Source organism: Eumetopias jubatus, unplaced genomic scaffold (assembly GCF_037043125.1).
Source record: "Eumetopias jubatus isolate StellerSeaLion01/CBP00866 unplaced genomic scaffold, mEumJub1_p1.0 scaffold_11, whole genome shotgun sequence".
Lineage (NCBI taxonomy): Eukaryota > Metazoa > Chordata > Mammalia > Carnivora > Otariidae > Eumetopias > Eumetopias jubatus.
Genome location: NW_028274817.1, coordinates 120541073 through 120564893, shown reverse-complemented (window position 1 = coordinate 120564893; position 23821 = coordinate 120541073). Strand labels below are relative to the sequence as shown.

The following is a 23821-nucleotide window of genomic DNA, read 5'->3' as shown; positions in this document are numbered from 1 at the left end:
TGAAAAGATGGAGGTTTTCCTGGTGTTAACACCTTGCAAAACTCTAGTAATAGTATCTCGACCGGGATATTGATGTGGATCCTGAAGACATGGCACCTTTCCATCACCACGAGGATCCACGCCGGTTTCACTTCAACCCCACCCTACCCTTAAGCCCTAGCCAGTGCCTCTATAATTGTATTTTAAGAATAGTACCTAGATGGAATCCTACAGTCTATAACCTCGGGATCGGCTCTTTTCACTGAGCGTAATTCTCCGGAGATTCATCCAGGTTACTGGATCAAGAGTTCATCGTCTTGCTGAATAGTAGTCCGTGCTACTTTATATACATCATACATATTCGTTCATCTACGTAATACGTATTCATGCATTGCACCTTGACCAGTAGGTGTCTGCCCTGAGGCCTTTGCGGACTTCCTGCTTTCCTTCTCTCCTCTTGGCTCTGGAACCTTCTGGGGCAGTTCTCAGTCCTGTGGTTTCCGTGATTCCCTGTATCCTTGTAATAGATACCACTTTGCTATCGAGAACCTGAGTCTCCGCGTCAGAGCCCGAAATGATGGCGAGCGCAGGAATTACCTGGTCAGATCAGCATCTCTTGTGCTAACTGGCCCTCCAGCAGGCTGGGGCTCAGAACCAACAGCGCCACGCTTGGCACTCAGACGTTTGAGCTCCTCGCCCGTGCGTGCGTACAGAACTTTCCTGCAGTGTCCCTGTGAGGACAGTGCTGTTATTCAGGCGCGTGTGTAGACACGTGGAAAGGTACAGCATTTCAACGTGTTCTGTCAACATGCTGCTACTTTCACTGTTTAGTTACAACGTACTCTTACCTTCTGCCCTGCCTTTATAAGGGTGAAAAGCCGAAAATCTTGTTCTGTAGTAACGCTCTGTTAATTATTGACTGTTTAGCCTGGAATTAGAGCCGAGGATGTTCCCCAGGTGACCAGAGTCTTTTAATTCCTTCAGCTTCTAGTTGTGAATTAACAGGAGTTCACTGTATTAGAGAAGAAGCTTGTGACTGCCTCATTCTGCTTCTTTAAAGAGTTATGGCCCAGTAGACAGGGCCTGCTCATTAAAGGCAGTCTCTCGTGAAGATAGACATCTGTTGGAACGCAGGGCATGACTGTCAGCTGGCTGAGCCATTCAGACCTTTTGGGAGGTTAGTGTCCATGAAAAGGCTCTGTGGCAGTCTGCAGAAACCCAGCGTTACCCACCCCCCCTCCCGACAACACATTCCACTAAAGGTGATGGTTGCAATATTCAGTTAACTGCACTTTTTTCCATGCTCTGCTTTTTTTTAAGATTTTATTTATTTATGACAGAGAGAGCACAGGCAGGGGGAGCAGGACAGGGAGAAGCAGACTCCCTGCTGAGCAGGGAGGCCGATTCAGGACTCAGTCCCAGGACCGCCGGGATCCTGGCCTGAGCTGAAGGCAGACGCTTAACCGACTGAGCCACCGAGGCGCTCCCCACCCCCCACCCGCCCCATGCTCTGCTTTTAAGAAGGACCCTCTCTCTACCCTCCTGTCTGCTGTGGCAGCTCAAGTGGTGCCAAACGTATTCCCTGCTGATGCCTGAACCCCCTGCCGGAGTTGTCCTGCTAAGCATCTGTCTCACTCCTTGCTGGCTTTTCGTAACATCTGGGGCTTCGTTCTTATTACCAGCACCTTGAATTTCTGTTTGAGCTGGGTCTGTCAAAGGCTTGCTTTCTGTTACACCCAGTCTCCCCTCTGGGAACACACTTCACACCTCAGTAATGCACAAATCCCGAACTGCAATTTTCAAGACTGTTGGATTAGACCCACAGTAAGAATGACTGTAGAACCGGAGTTTCAAGATTGTAAAGCCGAAAGAAATGCAGCCAGGGTTGAGTTGCTGATTTTGATGAGCAAGGAAACAAAGGCCCAGAAAAGATCAGTGGTTTGACCCAAGTGTGTGTTTGTATCTCTGGGGAAAGCTGGACATTTAAGCCCTTTCTTCAGCCCCTGGCACCCGGCCTGGGAGTTTTCAACAATGGATGATGTACTCCTATTTATCTGCCTTTTACCCTGCCCCCCTCGTGTCCCCCCCCCCCACCTCCCACATACAATATAAAACAATCCAGAAAGCATCTTTAAAGCTTTGTTAATGTGCCTTACTTAGGCTTTGCAGATGACTTCCTTTAAGAGAACAGGAAAGCCTATTCTCATGTGATTGTTTCTTGAGTGCTCACAGACCACCACCAGCTCATAAGGGAGCCCCCCAGCCTCTCCTTGGTTGGGGAGGGGGAGATCCGTTACCCCATGGAAGGGCAGGGCACACCCATCCTCCTGCCGGGACTCCAGAAGGTAGGTGGCCAGGAGAGGGGGCTTCTCTGGATTTTTTGGAAAGCCCATGCTTGGAACAGCAGCCAGGTCTTCTGGAACCTTTAAGTCGCTGTGCCAGAAGGTCTTTGTGTCCATCTACATCGGAGCCTTTTCCTTGTGGCAAAACGAAGATGTAGAAGTTTCCCCGGGGCTGTCATAACCAAGTACCACAAACTGGTTGCTTAAGTGTATTGTCTCACAGTTCTAGGAGCTGGACGGTAGAAATCAAGGTGTCAGCAAGGCCATGCTGCCCGGAAGGCTCTGGGGAGGATCCTTCCTTGCTTTCTTCCAGTTTCTGGTGGTTCCAGGCACCCTGTGGTGTTCCCTGGCTTTCGGATGCATCACTCCAGTCTCTGCCTCTGTCTTCACGTGGTCTTCTCCCCTGTGTGTCTGTGTGCAGATTTCCCTCTTCCAAGGACACCAGCCGTTGCATTCGGGCCCACCTTCCATCTAGTATGATCTCCTCTTAACTTGATTCCATCTGCAAAGACCCTGTTTCCAAATAAGCTTACGTTCACAGGTTCTGGGAGTTAGGACTTCGGCATGTCTCTTTGGGGAACACAGTTCAGCCCACAAAAGAGAGCGATAAAACTTGTTCTTGAATGAGAATCTACATACAGAAAAGTGCTCACGTTGTAAGCCTAGGCATTGATGAGTTTTTACCTAGAACTCACGCTTGTAACCCAGATGAAGAAATAGAAGAGACATGTGTCTTTTTTTTTTTTTTTTTAACCACACAAACTCTATGCTTTAAGGAAAGCCTGCATTGGAAGACCACCCCGCCCCCACCCCAAGTCCCCCAGGCTCTTTAATTTGGTTTGTACTTTTGAATCTTGTATGTTGCTGACACTTCAGGCCTGGTACACTGTAATAAAACACCTGACGATAGGTGTTAGGAAGAAGTTCACCTAATGCTTGAGTGTTAGGTGTATTTATGTGTTTGTTTTTATTTAGGGAAACCTCATACTGAACAGTTTCACTTTTTGTCTCCAGTGGCTTCCTGAGAACTCTGTTGTAAAGAATTAAGTATCAAACAAAGAGTCTTAATAGCAGTAATCCTATTTAAGTTAGGGGTTCTGGGGAAAGTTCCTTCATTCCTTCATTACATTTCAGATGGGACCCATTCCATCCTAAAAGCATAATTCCCACTGTGACCTGTCATTGCTTTGCCAGTTTGGAAGGATGTGGAGTCCTCCGTCAGGCTGCTGTGCATGTCCGTTTTGAGTCTCATCTCTCAGGTGAGCGGGTTCTCCCGTAGCCAGCTTCAGAGCCAGCCTCTGTCACAGCCTGAGTGCCGAGGCCAGAGGAGGCCAAGCTGCCTGAGGCACCAGCCGGACAGGGTGGCTGTTCTCTATTCTGAGTTTCTCTCGTGTAAAGGTGCCCACTGATTCTTCCGACTCTGATGCGTAGTGACCGTCACGGCACCTCTCTCTTCGTCGTCCTTTGCCCTGCTTTTCTAGAGAGCTGGGGGTGGGGCACACTTGCCTGGCCTTCCCCGCACTTGTTTCTTTTGTTTTGTTTTGTTTTTTTTATAAATAATTAATTCACTTATTTGCCAGAGAGAGAGAGAGAGAGCGTGCGCACAAGCAGGGGGAGCAGCAGACTCCCTACGGACTAGGGAGCCCAAGGCGGGGCTCGATGCCAGGACCCTGGGATCATGACCGGAGCCGAAGGCAGACACTCAATGACTGTGCCCCCTAGGCGCCCCTTGTTTTGAAGAGTGGAAATAGAAGTGGCAGATGAGCAGTTTGGGTTCTACAGAAACCACCCAGGGAAAGAGTAAGAAATGAACTCTTAAGCACGGAGGCATGGCCATTTTCATTTTTATTTTCTTGTTTTATTTTTAAGTAATCGCTACACCCAGTGTAGGGCTCAAACTCACAACCCTGAGATCGGGAGTCGCACGCTTCACTGACTGAGTCAGCCAGGCACCCCGGGATGGCCGTTTTTAATTTGGGGTCCTACAGTGGAAAGTTGGATTATAGTAAATTGAGAAGAATCAGAATAGATAGGAACACAGGATTCTGATCTTACTATAAAATCGTCCTCAGTGATTTTGATTGGCACCAATCATTTTACCACATTTCATGTCAAAACCATGTCAAAGAATGTTATACATGATACAGAGATGTTCAAGGACTCCTTTTTCTTTTTTTTAAGATTTTTTTTTTTTTAAAGTAATCTCTGTGGCCAGTGTGGGTCTCAAACTCACAACCCTGAGATCAGGAGTCACACGCTCCACCAACTGAGTCATCCAGGCGCCCCCTCAAGGACCTCTCCTTAAGAGACCAAGAACATTGTTAGCTTTTTCCTTTGTCACTTCTGTTTCAAATTTTGGCTTTTTAAAATCATAATTATAAACTGTGTCCACTCTTTTGTCAAGAGAAAAAATAGCATTTCTTTCTTATGTTCTGAATGCCACATACAGTGAAGAGAACCTTTGTCGGTCGTGTTGGATATTTTAGCTCTATTTGGAATTTGTCACTGTTACCTACGCTGACTTTGTTTTCCAGGTGCTTGGGCAGAATTTTTTTAAGAGTTTGTCATGGGAGATAGTCGCCTCCTTACTTTTTTTGAACAGTGACTTAAAAATCCCAAGTAGTCCCATATGAGTCCTAACAGACAAATATATATTTTACATCAAATTTTGTCCTAAAAGGACTGGATAAAGCACAAGAGACGAAATTAAGCCAGGCTGCTGCTAGCTTTAACAAAATGACTTTGCTGGGAAGCCTGGGTGGCTCAGTTAAGCGTCTGCCTTCGGCTCAGGTCACGATCCTGGGATCGAGCCCCACGTCCGGCTCCTTGCTCAGCGGGAAGCCTGCTTCTCCCTCTCCTACTCCCCCTGCTTGTGCTCTCTTTCTCCCTGACAAATAAATAATGATAAAATGATTTTTAAAAAAATGACTTTGCTGAGCCCTGCCATGTTGTGTTAAACCACCCAGACCCAGGAAGAAAAGGTGACTCCATCCATCCTCAACGTGCACAACCCTGGGGGTGTGGTGGTGTTCTTGGCATCTCTGTGCCTTGCCTCTGCACACTTTTGCCTATCATAAACTAAGCACATAAAATTAACTCTGTGTTTCTAGTTAACGGGTGAATAATTCAGTCTTTAACTTGCGAAAAAGTGAGGTGGGCTACTAAGCAAATTCTGAGATCTGGTAAAAGTTTGCACACCCCCCCCAAACCACAACCACAAAGCTTTGAATTTGCTCTGCCTTGGCTGAGGGCTGTGGCACTACTGTGTTAGGAAAATTAAGTCATTTTATTTTGGCTCTATTTTTTTTTCTTAAGACCTAAAAATGTTTCTGTTTTTTTTCCCCCAAAGCTGTGAATGAACTCAGCAGAAGTAAACGGCATTAGGGATTGAAGATTTAGCCTGTACAAGTTGGCTGTTGGAAAAAGCAGCGAACGGTTTCTGATTTTTGTACAGTCTCATTATGATTGGAGTAGCTTAAATCTTCAGTGTTTTTCTTTTTCGTGACCGAGAAGAGTTCCAAGTTAGATAATAGTTTGGCTATTTTGGTTTGATTCTAACGTCAGTTCACTGTGGAGAAATAATATTACTGATGAGATGAGGAATGTGTTTAGTGTCATAAAAATGTGCTTTCACGTAGTCCCATTGCATTTAAACGATTAGATTTTAGAAGTATCAACCCCTCTTCCACTCCACGGTTTTTTGGCGTTGATTTTTTTTTTTAAGTGCTTTCTACTATTATTCTTTGCCAGCAAGGAGTACAAGCATTAGGTGAAGAGAAATGTAATGACTCCTCATACCTGCTAGATTTTTTTTTTTCTTTTAGGGCAGATGCAGTATGCCTTACTCTTAAATATAAACCTCAATAAGCAAGACTATAGGTTTTCTTAGCCTGTTTCTCAGACATAATACATTATGTCCCTCAAAACTTTGTTAGCTTTTGTAATCAAAAAAAAAAAATTTTTTTTTTTTTTTTTTTTTTTTGCTCTTTAGAGCTATTCCGTTTGTTGATTTTCAAGTTACAAGAAAGGAAAATGGTCTGGATTTATAACGAATTATGGCTCATTCGAAAGCCTCCATGTCTGCTGGATGAATTGTTCTGGTCTTCTCAGGACTTCGCCCCGGGCACTTCAGGGGAGGGCAGGCAACCGAGCTTGTAGCGTTTGCTGTCCTGCACACTCCGCTCCGGCCCACGGCTGTCCCCTCCCTGCAGGGAAACGTGGCTGCCCCCTCCTGGGGTAGATTCCGCCTCTGGGGAGAGCAGGACTCCTGGCCATCAGAGACCGCCTGAGGCCAGCAGTTGGGGGGCGGGGAGAGGGTGGGGAGGCATCACCCTGAAAGATGTAGGTAGGCACACTAGCAGAGTCCCGGGCAAAGGGACGTTTGGAAGATCGCCTGAGTGTGCAGAGTTCCTGCGTGGTGCCACGGACTCTGATACAGAAGACGAGGTGTGTATGACCAAGTAGGACGGGAATTACCCAACCCAGAGGCTGCTGTGGGGGCTTACATGTATGTGACCTTCCGACGTGATTTTTTTTCTCACCTCAGCCAAGGACTGCCAGCCTTTGAAGACCTAGGGAAAGTACCCATAAAAATCCAGATGGTCAGCTTTAGGGGGGAAAAAAAAAAAAAGATCCCCCCCCCCCCCCACTGAGTGCCGATTTCCTCTGAGTCACCCGTGGTTAGCCCTGGGTGGCAGGTGTCCCTTCAGAGGGGAGCACCTGCTACTTCCTTCCCTACAGGCATCATCCCAAGAGCTGCGTCTTCTGTACACGCGGCCCCTTCCCGACCTAATGAGCGCTTGCTGTGCAACCCAGAGCTGCACATAGCTAGGCTCCGTGGGCTGGACCTTTGACATCTGTCTTTGTTTTTTCGTGCTGCTGTAAGAAAAATACCACAGACTGGGCAGCTTATGAACAAATGGTTATTTCTTACAGTTCCGGAGGCCAGAAGTCTTAAAATCAGCGTAGTGGCAGATACGGCGTCTGGCGAGAGCCCCCTTGCCGGCGTATAGACAGCTGTCTTTCCACGGTGTCCTCTCAGGGTGCAAGGGGTGGGGGAGCTCCGTGGGGGTCTCTTGTGGAAGAGCACCAGTCCCGTTCCTGAGGGCTTGCACCCTCAGGACCTATACCCCTCCCCGAAAGGCCCCACCTCGCAGTATCCCGTCCGGGGATTAGGTCTGCACATGTGAATTTGGGGAGCACAGAAACCTTCAATGGGAAGATCACTGAAAAGAGTTTCTCAAAAAGGAAGCCCTTGGGATGGATGAGGTCATCCGTAGTTCACCCAGTGAAAAGACGAAGGCTTGCCGGGAGCTCCGAGTGTCCCCGAAGGAAAGGTGAAGGGAAGTTTGGCCAGGTTCCCTCTGAGTAGTGCCTCCCTTGCCTTTGCCCAGCGGCGGCGTTACCGAAAGGAAGAAGCGCTGTCTCTTTGAAATTGCAGTAGGCTGGGAACGTCCATGAAAAATAAACAGCCGTGTGTTCTGAAAAGCGGGGACACTTTGTTCTCATGTGCAGCAGTTCCTTTTCCTGTTTCATGATTGCCTATCAAGCCCTTTCACATGGCTTTTCTACTTTGAAAACGGCGAAACTGAGTAACCCCAGCCACCGTGTTTAAGCGGTGCGGCGGGTTTTCAGAAGCCCTGGGAGAAGGGTGGGAGCCCGGGCAGCCCGGTGGGAAGCCTGCTCGCCGAGCTTTTGCTCCAGCCGCTCCTGCGATTTCTAAGACTGACTTGAAAGACCAGGACTGTGGTGGGGTTTTCCTCCCGTGACCCTAGGACAAAGGCAGGGCCTTAGACAAAAACCTTGTGGTCTTCACTGATTGTCTTCTCTGTTCACCCTTTCCAGAAGTGTTCGGGAGGCCGGGAAGAGGGCATCAACAGGGTCCGGAGCAGTGCTCGGGAGGCCGGGAGGAGGGCATCTGGTCCCGTGGTAGAGGAAGTGGGGGCCTTGTGCGGTGTCGAGCCAGGCACAGTGTGTCCGTGTCGGAGATGGGGTTGCGGGTGTGAATGGAGGGGACCCAGCCAACACCGCCCGCAGACAAGAAGGACCGTTTTCTCCGGGGAGAAAGAACAAAGGCTTCTTAGGGGGGACTCAGGGCGCCCAGAACAACAAGGCCTGTTTTGCATGGTAATGCTGGGCTGTATTAGGCACAGTGGTTCCACCTGGCCTGATGGGCCCTTCTGCCTAGCTGCCGGGAACCGCGGAGACTTCTCTGCGCCAGGCCGCCTGCTTTTTGCCGTGCTGGGTGGGATTTGCATGGCAGGAAATGAAAATGAGATTTTGGAAGTGTCTTGCTTTCTGTGTGTGTGTTCACGAGAGCTGTGATGGTTTTCTCGGGTACTTAGCTCCTTTGTTGAGAACAGTGGTTCTCAACGAAGGTCGATTCAGACATCCACCCGGTCTGCAGGAGTTGTAGGTACTAGAAACAGCCCAAGTGTCCACTGACAGATGGAAGAGTGAAGAGAAGGCGGTACATACGTGCAGTGGAATATCGTTCAGCTTTAGAAGGGAAGGCTGCCGAGCGTCATGCGCTACAACACGGATGAACCTTGAGTCCTAGGAGCAGACAAAGGACAAATATTATATGATTCCACTTATACAAGGTGTCTAGAGTAGTCCGGTTCATGGAAGGAAAGAAAGAATGGTGGTTGGCAGCGGCTGGGGGAGACGGGGAATGGGGCATTGTTGGGCTATGGATTCTAGAAAGTGTAGTTCCCGTTTTAACCAAGAGGACCCACTACTGATGCCTAAGCTACAAACACCAGGCTTTTACTTAGTGTATCTGTTCAAAGGGCCACCTGGGGAAATTCATGTCCCTTTTTCCCCCCTTGCTTAATTACAGATCTGCAGTATTTAAACCATGAGTCGTTTCCAGAGGCATTTGTGTCTTACCCTGAGAATTTACCACTTAAATCAGGCTTTTTTAGTGGGGGAATTGTGGCCTGGTTTCTACCTGACCCACTTAGGCTAAATTTTTGTAAAATACCCTCTTTATATATTGCGACTTTTGTCTGCTTCAAAAGTTTTCTATGATGCTAGAATAGCTAAACACGGGGAAAAGGAAACTTTAAGTTAGGTTTAAAGGAAACGATAACATCTAGGTTAACTGAGCTTCAGGGTTTTTTTTTTCCCCGAATGGCCTTGTAAAAGGACTTAGAAACCATTCTACCTCAATAAATAGCTTGGAGCATTATAAATGAAGCATTCTCCCCGACCACTTCAGCCTTGCTTCCTCATGTTAAAATCGAGAAGGGGATCATTTGTCACTGAACTTGAGAGTCTAGAAGACTGGCCAGCTGGTCCCACCTTGTACACCAACAAATTATAAGGGAAATAGTTTGTGAATATGCTTATATAACGCTTTAGAGCTTACAACATGTTTTGAAATTTTTTTTTAGGTGACAAAACAGAGACAAAAATAAGCGACTTTCTCTAAATCAGGTAGTTAAGTAAGCGGTGGAGGCAACTCTTACCTCATCTTTTTTTTTTTTTTTTTTTTTTTTTTTAGTAGTCGCCACACCCAGTATGGGGCTCAAACTCACAACCCTAAGATCAAGAGTCGCATGCTCCTCGGACTGAGCCAGCCAGGCGCCCCTCACCTTTTTGAAACCTCCCCTGAGGCTCATCATCTCCCCCGCTCCCTACCCACACCACAATATAATTTTGCTGCTCGGGCCCCGCGCATGTCTGTTCCTGCACTTGTCACCTGGCATTTACATCTGTCAAGGTCCGGTTCGGACACAAACCGTACAGTAATTTGAGCAGGAAACGCTTCGTGTAAAGCAGGGTTCAGCACACTGGCCAGATACCGACAGCGTTCTGGCTACGTCTTGTCAGTTGGGCAAGGTTGAGCATGTGTTGTAAAACCCACAAACGCTTAAACACTTATTACCGTATGGCTCTTTATAGAATGGTTTGCTGGCCCCCAGTGCAAAAACTGATTAACCAGTAACAGATAATTACTCAGACTGACAAGTAATCATGACTACCTGTCCCAGGTAAAGGGAACCCTGAAGAATGCAAGGCAGGGGCCGTAAGGAGCAGGCTGTGCCTCCAACACTGAGGAAGGAGGAGCTCAGGAAGCAGCCCCCCCACCAGCTGAGACTGGGAGCTCCGGGGAGTGGGGGTGCCTGCAGCCCGCTGACCGTGGGGACATTCACTGAGCCACACGGAGCTGGCCGGCAGGAAGCTGCCCCCAGCCGCGCTGGGATCTCACCGCGGAGCTGGCAGGGCTGGTGACGTGCCGTGGAAATGCCTCCTGGGAAGGCACTCAGGTGACATGACGGAGGCTCCCCGGGAGGCTGCCGGCTGGCGTCAGCCCCTGGAACTTGCCAGGAAGCCGCCGTGCTGCTGGGCGCTGTGCGTGACCCCGTGCCTGCGTGCATGGGAGCAGGCCGAGAGGAAAGCAGGCTGGCTTTGGGAAGGGAGGGCCTGTCCTCCCGTGTCCCTTCCGCGCCCTCTGCTGGCCGTGCTCACCACCCCGGGGAGCCGGCCGGCAGAGCGGGAATGTTCTGTTCGCAGGGTCCCGCTGCGATGTCTCCGCACGGGGCATGAAGGGCAGATCTGGAGCCGGGGCAACGCCTGAGGCTGCCGGCCACACCGTTGGAACAGTGGTTGACAAAGCCTTGTTTCTCCTCCTGGCTTGGACCCTCCCTGACGGACGGCGGTGGTCAGAAAGCGCTCCCTGAATGTTGCTTTCCAGACACCGTCCCTTTCACGGACAGGCGTGTGTTCCCTGGAGCGCGGTGATGATGTGGTGATCAGAACCTCGCAGTCCTCATGCCCCAGACCTGTCTGGAGGAGGCACATACCCCAGGCCTTACCCTGAGGGCCGGGTGCAGACCCCCGCCCTTCCCCATTCCTCCGTGAGCGTCCTCCCTTTTTCTGTCTAGACCTCTGACTGCTAATTGCAGCCTCCAAATCTCGTCCTCTTCTGATGCAATTTTCCCTTGGCGTTTGCGTTGGCCAGGTGCCCTCTTTGCACACAGGCTCATCAACCAGTCCTCTCTTCCTTCCGTGCATCTCATCGGCCGGGCTCTGTCCATTCAGCTGCCGTGGTCCCTTTGTCCGGGGCCGCATCGGCCTTTCTTTGTGATCGGGCCTCGTGTGATGAGCATTCCCGTTACAGAGGCTGAAAGAAGTATGTGAAAATCTCCAGAGCAGACCCTCATGTTCCTAAAAGCCTTGGACTTTTAGACTTTCAGCTTGCTCACCTATACTGTCCAGAGCCTGTGAGGTGCGTTGTGGTTTATTGGGTTCGTTTTGGAAGGCACTGTTTTATCTTTTTCTCTTGCTTTTTTGATTTTGGTTATCATCTATGAGGAAAAGAGTTTTTTCTTTCACCACTGAGATTTTATTGGTGGTTTCGATGATCCGTACACAGACACATTTCATTTTATACGGTTTTTAACGTAGATACCAAAGATCGAAAAAGATGTACTCCGTGATTCTTTCCTAAACTGTTATATAAGGTGACTTTGCAGCTTGAAACGTGGAGGCAAATTTTCCCTGAGAAGGGACCAAGTACCCGTAGGTTCTGCGTGGACAGTCTGTTCAATCACAGCTCCCACTCGTTCGCAGTTCACAATTTACTATCCTAAACGCATGTTTGGATTGTCAGGTTTTCAAGAGGGGTTGACAAAGTGTTTAGGGAAACTGGACTAGCACGTTCAGAGACTAGGAGAGCCAGGACCAGGGAAATGGTTTTCTTTAGGAAATGTGGGGATAAAGGTAAATTCCAGTGTTCAGGACACATTAAATGTACACGACCGTGACTCCAAATTGCCATGTCGTATGCCTTGTTTTGGCCATGAAAACTGCTCCCCCCACCCATGGAATGTCAGAGTCGCCCCCCAGACAGCCAGAGCCTCCTAGGATTCAGTAACCCACTCTTCTGGTTGTACCAAAAAATAACCAGCGAATGATTTTACCTCTTAAAACAAACAAACATTCACACCTAACTTGGATGAGGTGGCATTCCCTCCTTAAAAATACTCAGAGAGGGGCGCCTGGGTGGCTCAGTCGGTTAAGCGGCTGCCTTCAGCTCAGGTCATGATCCCAGGGTCCTGGGTTCGAGTCCCACATCGGGCTCCCTGCTCAGTGGGGAGTCTGCTTCTCCCTCTCCCTCTGCCTGCCGCTCTGCCTACTTGTGCTCTCCCTCTCTCTCTGTCAAATAAATAAATAAAATCTTTAAAAAAAAAAATTCATAGACCTACTAGGGCCATCTGGGTGCCTCGGTTGAGTGTCTGATTCTTGGTTTCGGCCCAGGTCATGATCTCAGGGTCGTGAGATGGAGCCCCGAGTAGGGTTCTGTGCTCAGCACGGAGCCTGCTCGAGATTCTCTCCCTCTGCCCCTTCCCCCGCTTGCAACGGGCTCACGTTCTCTTTCCCTCTCTCAAGTAAATGAATCTTGAAAAGAAAATATTCCTAGAGCTACTAAAAAGCTTACATTTCCAACATAGTAATGAAATCTTCTGCACTGTCCTAGGAGACAGGGCGCACCAAAAAGACATGGCATATGATCTTAGTCAGACTGGTCTTCCTTCATCTCTACTTCTCTGGAGGCTGGACTCTCCTTAAGCTTTAGTCTCTCCCTTTTCTGCGGGTAGATCTTTAGTTTCTTGGTTAGCCCCTTCAGCCTGTTGTCCCTTGCATTGGCACTTTTTTGTTTGAAGACTTTTTGCTTTATTTCCACTTTTGCGGGAGCAGGTTTTAGCTGAGAGGTTGCGATCTCCTCTGGAGCTCCCTCACTGCCCCTCCACCTGAGTTGACCTTCCTGTTGGGCATCTTGGGCAGTAGAGAGGGTGACAGTCGGTGCCAGGATGCTGGGGGGGGGGGGAGAGAGAGAGAGAGAGAGAGTTCTGGAAGCTGGGCTGCCTGGCTGGTGTGGCTCCTCCCGTCACAGGTGGGCCTGTAATGACGACTTGTGAAAGTCTCCACACATCTAGGTGGAAGTTTCCAGTTTTCAGTTGTTACTGTTACTTCTCTGTTACCAGAGATACACCCTCAGATTATTTCACAACTTGATACTTCCCCTGGGTGAGTCAGCTTTCCTTTCTGAAGCAACTGGGCTCGAGGAGAATGGGTAAAATACTCAAATTAAGCAAACTGAAGCGGTAACTTCGGGGATTTTCCTGTCTAACAAAAGGCGTTGCTTTGTCATGGAGTGCCTCTTGTCTGGACAGTGAAGCGTTTTTGAGATAGAACTGATAAATCACAGGTGTGATTCATGGCCTTTGAAATGGGATATTGGACTTAATGTCTTCCTTCCATTTTGATCTCTGGTCATTGTGATTTTCTGAATCGCTGGAGCTCAACACCTCGGCACCACTGGCGTCTTCTTGTGGTCTCTCGTGTCATGTCTGACCACATCGTGAGGCCTAACCCTCACAGCTTCTAGAGTCCTTGCCTCACGTTCGTTCTCTGCGCTGCATTGCTGTGAGCCCTGGCTTCTGTCCGGTGCCAAGATGGAGTCAGGGATCTGGAGTCAAGGGCAGGAGAAATTCATTTTGCGTCTGCCTACAAGATCGATCTTCCAGAAGTATTTGCTTGAATAATGTCACTTCCCTGCTTCCATGCCCTACCTTCTCTGGGCCCCTACTGCCTACAGGATATTGTCCAGATTCTGATTCAAGGTCAAGTTCCTAATCTTCCCCCTTCCGCCCTTATCTTCAGACACTCCCTTGTGAGAGCTTTACACCCTGCCAGGCTGACATTCTTTGGACGAGCCTGGGCTTCCTGCCTCTGTCTCTGTCTTCACGCCGAGACCCCACTTGGGAATGTCCCCCCCCCCAATGCAGGCTCCTCCTTTCAAGTTGTGCTCGTGGCCCTTCCGATTCGTGAAGCCTCATTTCCTCCCCCCGAGACGGCGGTGAAGGCTGCCCCTCGCATGCCCACTGCACGGGGTGAGACGCCTTGTAGTCGGTTACCAGACTAGATTCTTTTGCCTTTGTTGGGTGTTCACTCTTGATCATCTGTAACGCCCCTTCACCCAAGTACGAAAACTTTGTTCCAAGAAGACTCTCATTAACTGTTTCCCTCCCTGCCGTTCCCGGCCAGAACAGTTCCAGAAGAACGATAGGATGTTCTGCACGTGGGACATCTGAGTCTCCCCTGGGACTTCGGGCGTGACTCCGCCCGCATGGAATGCCGGTTGATAACTCAAGGTGTGGACCGTGGGGCCCGGCGTGGGCACTTGGGGCTTTCGTCCTGGACGTGGGAAGAGCGTGGCACGTGGGCTTTTGCATCGCGGGCATGGAAGGGTCTGTCTCTGCCTGCCTGCCACTTTGCACGAGGGGCACTTCTGAGTTGGAGCCAGGGACCTCGGGAACTTTTCCTGACTGCTGTCGGCCACAGCTGCCCTGTGGGTGGCCCCCTCGTTCTGCAGATGTTAGGCTGTCGCCTCGGCCGGGTAGTAGTCCCAGGCACCGGGACGGGGTGATCATCGATGTCGCATGTGTGATTTACTGTAAAATGCTGGCAGGTGGCGTCCTTGTCCTCCTTGGCGAACGCGGACGTCAGATTTATTCTTCACCAAGTTCAAAACCTCATGAATCCTACCTAAGGTTTGGGGGTGGTGGGGAAGTATAGAATGGAACTTTTCACAGCTGCTTTTTCTTTTATAGCTACTTTCCCCGTAAGCACAATAAATATCAAAGAGAAACTTTCTCTTGGCAAGGAAGCCAACGGGTGGCTAAAAACCCAGCTACTTTATCTCCCAAACCCACACCTGTTTTTTCTGGGATGTGTAGGTGGATTGTGGTTATAGGGCGAGGCAGAAGGATGCTTTGCAATGCAAAGCAGTTTATAGAGGACAGACTTGAGGAGTCTTCACAGATCTTCGTGGTGAAGCCAGAGTAGATGACCGTGGTTCACAAGTCTCACAGAACTGGTTCCTAGAAGGGTTTGTGGGGATGAGACTGAAAAGCCCACCCAGTGGTAGGCGAGCCAGATCCCGGTGATGTGTCTCCGCAGGGCGTGCTGCCTTCAACACCGGCCCTACGACCCTGCAGGGCCTTCATCATAGTGGTTTTGCCTCAAGACTTTCTCGTACTACTGAAATTCAGAAGCACTCACTGTAGCGAGGACACTTACAACTCTTGTAGCGGCTCAGAATCCTTTTCTTGTTAGATACTCAGGAAGGTGTGATCGCACTAAATGTACCGTAACACGAAACTTAACTATTTCAACCACTTTCAAGTGTCTGACTCCGTGATATTGACGACATTCGCGTAGTGCAACCATCAGCCGTTGTCGGGAGTTTTTCATCTTCCCAAACTGGAACTCTGTACCCACAAATCCATAATTCCCACTCCCCCGGCCCCTGCTGACCTTTACTCTAGGTGCTGTCTCCGTGAATTGGCCTCTTCTGGGTCCCCCATATGAGCGGAATCACACAGTCCCTGTCTTTCCGTGGTGGCGTATTTCACTGCACGTGCCGTCCTCAAGGTCCATCCATGCGGTAGCAGCTGTCAGAACGTCCTTCCTTTTTAAGGCTGACCTACATTCCAGTGTATGGATGGACCACATTTCCATTATGCGTTTACTTCTTGATGGACATTTCAGTTGTTTCCACTTGGAATGCGTAACTGTTGAAAGGTAAAATAAAATTCTGTCCTGAAAAATCGGTGACGGAATGAATTGTACCTTGTAAATGTGTATTTCTGAAAACCATTCAAAATACAGGCCAGGCCCCCTGGGTGACTTCAGTGGGTTAAGCGTCTGCCTTCGGCTCAGGCCATGATCTCAGGGTCCTGAGATCGAGTCCCGCACCAGGTTCTCTGTTCAGCAGGGAGTCTGCTTTTCCCTCTCCCTCTGCTGCATGCACTCTCCCTCTCTCTCTTCTCTCTCTCAAATAAATAAAATATTTTAAAACAATGCAGAAGCTCAAGCCCTACCCTGGACCTGCTGAATCAGATCTGCATTTTAAACCCTGGGAGATTTGCTGCATATGACAGTTTGAGAAGTGTTGGTCTCTGAAGCCTAGAAATGTCTTCAAGGCAGGAACTCCACCTTGTAAGACCCACCGTCCCCCCCCACACACACACGCACATACACACACACACACTATCCAGCACAGTTGTTTGTGCAGAGTACTTGCTCACTAGATACTTATTGAGTGGCTCAGTCGTTAAGCGTCTGCCTTCGGCTCAGGTCATGGTCCCAGGGTCCTGGGATCGAGCCCCGCATCGGGCTCCCTGCTCCACGGGGAGCCTGCTTCTCCTTCTCCCACTCCCCCTGCTTGTGTTCCCTCTCTCGCTCTGTCTCTCTCTGTCAAATAAATAAATAAAATCTTTTAAAAAAAATAGATACTTATTGAAAGAATAAATACCAAGTCTGAGCTCAACGCATGCATGTGACCTGTCGACCTTTTTGTACTCACCCCACCAAAGCATTTAACTGCTAGTATTTAAAGCAGTAGTTACTAAGTGCAGACCCAAGTTGCTTTCTACATGCATTCTTTCTACATTCTAGATTTTGCCCTTACAATCCTTATGCCCAGTGCTTGGGAGGCGGGGTGGGAGGAGATGAAACGGATCCAGGCACGACTGCCACCTGCCTCGAGAGTCTGCAGCCCTCAGGTCCCTGCGTGGGGGACAGGTGCTGCGGGCCCAGGTAGTGAGCCCAGCTGGAGCGTTGGTAAGCTTCCCCGGGGGGTTTCTCCACCCGCTCTGGTGGTGGCAGCTTCTGCCTCCTGTATCTCCTGCCCTTTCACCTGGCCCCTCCTCTGCCAAAGCTCTAACTACTGGGGACCCAGGGTTCCCTTCTCTGTGGTTCTCTGCCCGAGACTCTGTCTCCTGTCTAGGCAGTGTCCTTCAGTCTCCCCACCCCTCTCGTCCTTAAATACCTTCTGCAGGGGGTGTCTCCATGTGTAGGCCACCTGTCCCTGGGAGCCGTCCTCCCGCCACCAGCTGCCCACTGCACCCTCCACTGGGACGGCCCCTTGGCCTCTCCCACGGGGCATGTCAAAACCCAAGCTCTCCACCCCGTGTGACCTGCACCTTGCCTATACATGGCTGAGGCTGTACTCTTGTGCGGGTGGAAACTGACAATCTGTTATTATGTGGGGATAAAATTGTCTAGACTTTTGAAACCAGTTATTAACCAAAATTCGAAGCAGTCCATTCAGTGAGGAGTAGTTGTTTAATTTTGTTTATGGTGTTCACTTGCAATGAATAATTGCTTTGTGAACTGAGGAGTTCAGCTGTCCTTGGATGTAGGTGGAGGTTTTAGGAAAATATCGTGCATTCGCAGAACTGAGGCATGGCCAGTCGCTTAGTACCTGGCTTTTTAGCTACGTAGGAGAAATGTAGTGCTCTAGCACCTTGTGAGGGCTTGGAAAGTAATTCTTAGCTTAGCCACGGCAAACAGTCAAGCAGTGAACTTTCAGACTCTACACAGATAAGCTCGTAACCGTTAACTTTTTTCCCTAGTGTTCCTAGCAGTTTGTAAAGATAATAGCTTTTTGGTATAAAACCGGGGTTGCCGAACTTGTTTTTGTAACAAGCCAAGAGGGGATCAAATATTTTTGGCTTTGTGGGCCAAAATACTCAATTCTGTCCTGTCGCAGTATGTAAACAAGTGGGTGTGGTTGTAGTCCAGTAAAATTTTTATTTACTGGGGGAAAAAAAAAAAAAAGGGCAGCTGGCCGGGTGTATAGCTCATGGGCCATAGTTTGCCAAGTGCTAGTACAGAAAGCAGGCTGGGTTAGTTGCTGCTAAGTTGATTATTACTGTATAGGAAAAGCTAGGATTAAACATCAAGATCTCTTAGGATTAAAGTTATCAGATGGACAACATTCAAGCTTTTCATGAGTCAGTACGTGTTCATACATTTGTGTTTAGCACAGAGTCGTGAATGCCGTAATATGCACAGTATGGCATAATCTAATTAGGACTGTAGTCAAAGAAACTGTTAGGTGTTAGGGCTGTGGAGGAATCGGAACGTTCGTACGCACACAGACGATAAAATGGTGCAGCAGCAGCGGACAGCCTGACAGCCCGGATGCTCACCACGCTTGCCCTATGACCCAGGAGCTTCGTTCCCAGGTGCAGACCCGCGGCAAATGAAGACACATGCTCACACAGAAACCTGAATGCCCGTGTTCATAGCAGCATAATAGCCAGAAAGGAAAAGCTCCAGTATCCAGCAGGGGACAAGTAGTTAAATCAAACGTGGTACTCCGGGGGCGCCTGGGTGGCTCATTCGTTGGGCATCTGCCTTTGGCTCGGGTCATGATCCCAGGATCGCGCCCCCGCATCGGGCTCCCTGCTCCTCGGGAAGCCTGCTTCTCCCTCTCCTGCTCGCCCTGCTTGTGTTCCCTCTGTGGCTGCCTGAGCACACATGCTCTTTCCTATTCCCTCGGTGAATGGGTAGCCCTCGTCCGTGCAGAGGTGGCCCTGGGTGAGGGATGTGTCCCTTGTTCCGCAAATAGGAATCAGTGCAGCCTCAGGGCCCAGGAGGGGTCCACGCTGATCCCAGAGCCCGTCACAGAGCCTGCGGGCCCCATATGTCACAGCTGTGTTGTTTCTGGCCGAGTTCTGGGTGCCTGCTTCGCTTGTTTGGAAACTCATGAGACATACTTCTTTGTTGCAGATTGAAGAAGGAAGTAAAGCTGCGGCAGTGGACAAGTTACTGGCTGGGGACGAGATCGTCGGCATCAACGACATTGGTCTCTCAGGATTTAGACAGGAAGCGATTTGCCTGGTGAAGGGGTCTCATAAAACCCTGAAGCTGGTAGTGAAAAGGTAAGACCCATGCCTCATGCCATCTTTACAGACAGGAGTGAGTCAAATAGCAAAACGTGAAGTCAGCTTGGCCGATCTGTCTCCCTGCGAGCAATCCCAGTTTGGACTTGATCTGTGTGTGTGTGTGTGTACATAAAATTCTATTTCTTGGCCAAGGATGAAAGCATGTGCGCACACACAGAATTCTATCTCTTGGCCAAGGATGAATCCAGCATCAAAAACTTAAAAGATGCCTTCTTGTATTACTAGGGATTGTTCATTTGATTTATGAAGTGAATTTGAAAGACTCTTTTTTTCAACAATATGTAGATCGTTAGCAGAGAGCTATGCTTCTGTTCCAAATAAAGTGTTGTGCCACTGCGTTTTCGTTTTTTACGCAAAAGTAGAGCATGACTGCGCACAGACGTTAAGTTTCCAGGGCCGGGGTGAGGTTGCGGCGGGGGGGGCGGGGGGCGGGGAGCAGGCTGCCTGTTCCTAGAAATCAGATTGCCCCTGGAAGTTTGGAGGACTTGAAGGGGTTAGAAAAGCAGAGTTGAGAATGTGATGCTTTTAGACACGGGAGCTACAACAGTACTCCTGGACCCCCGTAAAGGTACTTGGGATTTGTCTTCATAAAGAACTTGTTCTCCACCTTGCATTTTGTAAGTTGGCTAATTCATAGTAAAGTGTTTGCATGTCCCCCGCCCCCCCCCCTTTTTTTTAGCAGAATTAGTGCAGTCTTTCTAAGTTTGGCTGTAAATCTTTTTTTTTTAAGATTTATTTATTTACTTATTTGACAGAGAGAGAGAGCGAGTGCACACAAGCAGGGGGAGTGGCAGGCAGAAGGAGAAAGTAGAGGGAGAAGCAGGCTCCCCGTGGAGCAGGGAGCCTGATGTGGGACTTAATCCCAGGACCCTGGGATCATGACCTCAGCCAAAGGCAGACGCTGAACCAACAGAATCACCCAGGCGCCCCTTGGCTGTAAATTTTTTAAAAACAAATGGACTCAGTCATTTACTTTAGTTTTTAATACTGCCTTGAAGGCCTGTTCCCAAAGGACTTTACTCTTTTTTTTTATTTTTGGACTCAAACCATATCGAAGGAGGAGGCTCAAAAACAAGGAAGAAAAAACTCTTAATTCGTTGCCGCACTGAATTAGCAACCTCATTTGTAAGTGGTACAGGCTACCGTCTTTGTAAATGAGAAGAATAAACTCGGATAGCGGTTTGGGAGCCGTTTCGAGAGGCTGAGGTGGGACAGACGCTGTAACATTGTACGGTTATCCCTCTGTGGGCGCGGGGTGGGTGTGCTCACAGTGCCCCGAGGGAAACGGCGCAGTGATGGCGGGCACGGAAGCTTGGCCCCCTGAGCTGAGCTAGGCCCTATGCACTCGCTGTCTCTGGGACTCCTCGCCGGCCCCCGGGCTGAGTCGGGTTGCCCTCCTTGGTCTCCTGTACAAATCTGCAGGCTTCCTTGGAAATGAGACACTAGGTTTTGACTGTCGAGTTGACAGGGATTTACCAGTAGCCAGGCCCGTCGTTGGTGAGATGTAAGATTGTGGGGAAATAAGCATGTACTTGATATACTGCCAGTTAGGATACAGATTAGATGGACTTTCTGGTGGGTGGTTTGACAACGTGTGTTTCAGAAGCCATATCTTGGACCCACGGTTTTCGTTTCTGGGCTCCCAGATACTCAGTAAAGGGAAGTGACATGAATTAGAGACCATCCACGGTGTAAAGTACTGCTGTGATATCAGCATTTGCTGACATGGAAGATGCCCCACAAAGCCCAGCTAAGTGCAACACATAAAAGCGGTTGGAGAACTGTGTATATCCAATTCTTACAGGGTTTTTTGTGGGGTTTTTTTGGGTTTTTTTAAGATTTATGTATTTCTTAGAGCAAGCGGGGGTGGGGTGAGGGGCAGAGATGAGAGAGAATCCTGAAACAGACCCCCTCCTGAGCAGGGAGCCCAACCCAGGGCTCCATCCCAGGACCCTGAGATCACGACCTGAGACAAAAATCAAGAGTTAGCCGCGCAACCCACTGAGCCACCCAGGCGCCCCCCATTCTTACAGTTTTAATTTTTAAAAAATATCGTGGTACAGTACACACAGCATAAAATTTACCCTATTAACCATTTTAAAGTGTACCTTTAAGTACACATATTACTTTTATAATAAGAACTATTGAGCTTGTTCCATTTTTAGAGACGAGAAGCCTTTGGGGTTCTGTGTGCCTTTGTTCTGCGAGTCAGCAGGAGCTCTGGTCCCCAGAAAACCGTCAGCCGTGCCATCATGTTCTGTTCCAGGAATGTCCCAAAGGACGTTTATTTATTGCTCTGTGATCAAGACTAAAAGAATGACCCTAAGAAGGGTGGGTGTTTGAATGCCGGCTACAAATGTACTCTAAGGCTAACTTTTTTTTTTAATATTTTATTTATTTATTTGACAGAGAGAGCAAGAGAGGGGACACAAGCAGGGGGAGTTGGGGAGGGAGAAGCAGACTCCCCGCCGAGCGGGGAACCCGATGCTGGGGCTCGATCCCAGGACCCCGGGATTTTGACCTGAGCCGAAGGCAGACGCTTAACGACTGAGCCACCCAGGCGCCCAAAGGCTAACTTTTTATTCTTCATTTATTTCGTTCTTTTTTTTTTTTAGCTTCTTTTTTTTTTTTTTAAAGATTTTATTTATTTATCTGAGAGAGAGAGAGAATGAGAGATAGAGAGCACGAGAGGGAAGAGGGTCAGAGGGAGAAGCAGACTCCCCGCTGAGCAGGGAGCCCGATGCGGGACTCGATCCCAGGACTCCAGGATCATGACCTGAGCCGAAGGCAGTCGCCCAACCAACTGAGCCACCCAGGTGCCCCTTTTAAGCTTCTTTTTAAGATACATGTGTATCTGTGGAGATTGTTGCACGTTGAGTGCGCTGAGGTCTGACTCCTGATTTTTCTTAATGACCCCACGGTGCTGCACGGTCTGGATCCTCTGCCGTCTTATAGATCCTCTAGAGACGGACATTTCTGCCGGTTGTGGTGGGTACCTCTAAGACACCGTGCGGCAGCGAGGGGTGCCTGTCCCCGAGTCTGTGTACCTGCACTACAGATGGATCGTTAACGGTCCGCTTCCAGCCCGGAGGGACCTGGGTCAGACGGTTTGTACGCGATAAGCTGTGGTAGCCACCTCCACGTTCCTCGGACCACGTTTCGGGCTCACGTCCGCTCTAGCAGAAGTAGTTTCAGTTAGTTTCTGTTCTCTTTGTGCATGTGACAGGTGAAAAATGGCTTCGTTGTTGAAGTGGGCGTTTTTCATTATGACTGAAGTTGGGCATCATTCCATATGTGTAGAAGCTTTTTTTTGAACTAGAGGAACATCTTTAAGGGTATAAAAATAAACTGAATTCTGTTCAAAGCAAAGTACGCCATGGAGAACTGGTCAGTAGAGGGTCAGGGGGAAGGCCCACGGGGCCTGCTAGCTGATGGAGGTGACCGCATATCTAAAAGACTCTTGGGGAAAGGGATCAGACTTTTGCCTTGAATGATTTATGGGAGTCGCTGTGCAAAACCCCACTTTTGCACTCTGTATATCCAGTTTTCCTCTTTTTTTTACGATTTATTTGAGAGAGACAGAGAGAGCGTGCGCGAGAGGGGAGAGGGGCAGAGGGAGAAGCAGACTCCCTGTGAAGCAGGGAGCCTGACGTGGGGCTCAGTCCCAGGACCCCAGGATCATGACCTGAGCCCAAGGCAGACGCTGAACCGACTGAGCCACCCGGGCACCCCTGTCCAGTTTTCTTTAAATGAGGTCTGCACAGCATAATTACCTGGTTTAGATGGGAATTCATGTTTTAAGCAATATATATGACAAGATATAAAAGCAAACCAAGCACTTTGTTCACTTTTTTTGCAAGCATACTTTTATTTATATTGGGTTTTTTTTTTTTTGATGTATTGACATATATCACTGTGAATTTGAAAACACTTTTAATAACAGGTATTGTGAAATTTTTTTTTAAGATTTTATTTATTTATTTGAGAGAAAGAATGAGAGAGAGAGAGAGAGAGAGAGCACATGAGAGGGGGGAGGGTCAGAGGGAGAAGCAGACTGCCTGCCGAGCAGGGAGCCCGATGCGGGACTCGATCCCGGGACCCCAGGATCGTGACCTGAGCCGAAGGCAGTCGCTTAACCAACTGAGCCACCCAGGCGCCCAGGTATTGTGAAATTTTTAAAAATAACTTCGGATTAAAGATTTTATTTATTTGAGAGAGCACAAGCAGGGGGAGTGGCAGGGGCTCCTGAGTGGCTCAGTGGGTCACGTGTCTGCCTTTGGCTCAGGCCATGGCCTCGGGGTCCTGGGATCGAGCCCCACGTCAACTTCCCTGCTTGGTGGGGAGCCTGGATTAATTTTTAATACCGTATGTGGGCTCTATGTGGGTATTACTTTTGTCTAATAGAAAAAAGTCTGAAATGGTGCTTTGTTCAGAAACATGAATGAAATTTTCTAACCCGGGTAATTAGTTAATGTTAGGGTCTGTAGCTGTCACCCAGCACATGATGAATTACTGCTATAAAATCCTGGAGATGCAGAGTAAGGAGCACTGAAACTTCAAACGGAGTTTCTAGATTTTCCTTACTACAGAGGCACCACTGTACTTTTCAAACAGTTTCTCTGAAATTGGTAACGTGTATTCTTCTCTGTCTAAATTTAAATCTCTGCTTAAGCCCTGCCATTCTCCTCTTTGTCCAACCCCGGGCAACCACTAATCACATTTCTGTCTCAC

General features: G+C 49.0%; 1 protein-coding gene across 2 annotated transcripts in view; it reads left to right on the top strand.

Annotated features, from left to right (window-relative positions):
• Positions 1–23821, top strand: part of SHROOM2 (shroom family member 2) — a 140137-nt gene that overhangs the window by 46898 nt on the left and 69418 nt on the right. For both annotated transcript variants that reach the window (XM_088028880.1, XM_028114994.2), the window contains exon 2: positions 18915–19066. In XM_088028880.1, the coding sequence (XP_087885006.1) occupies positions 18915–19066 (152 nt within the window). The remainder of the gene's footprint in view (positions 1–18914; positions 19067–23821) is intronic.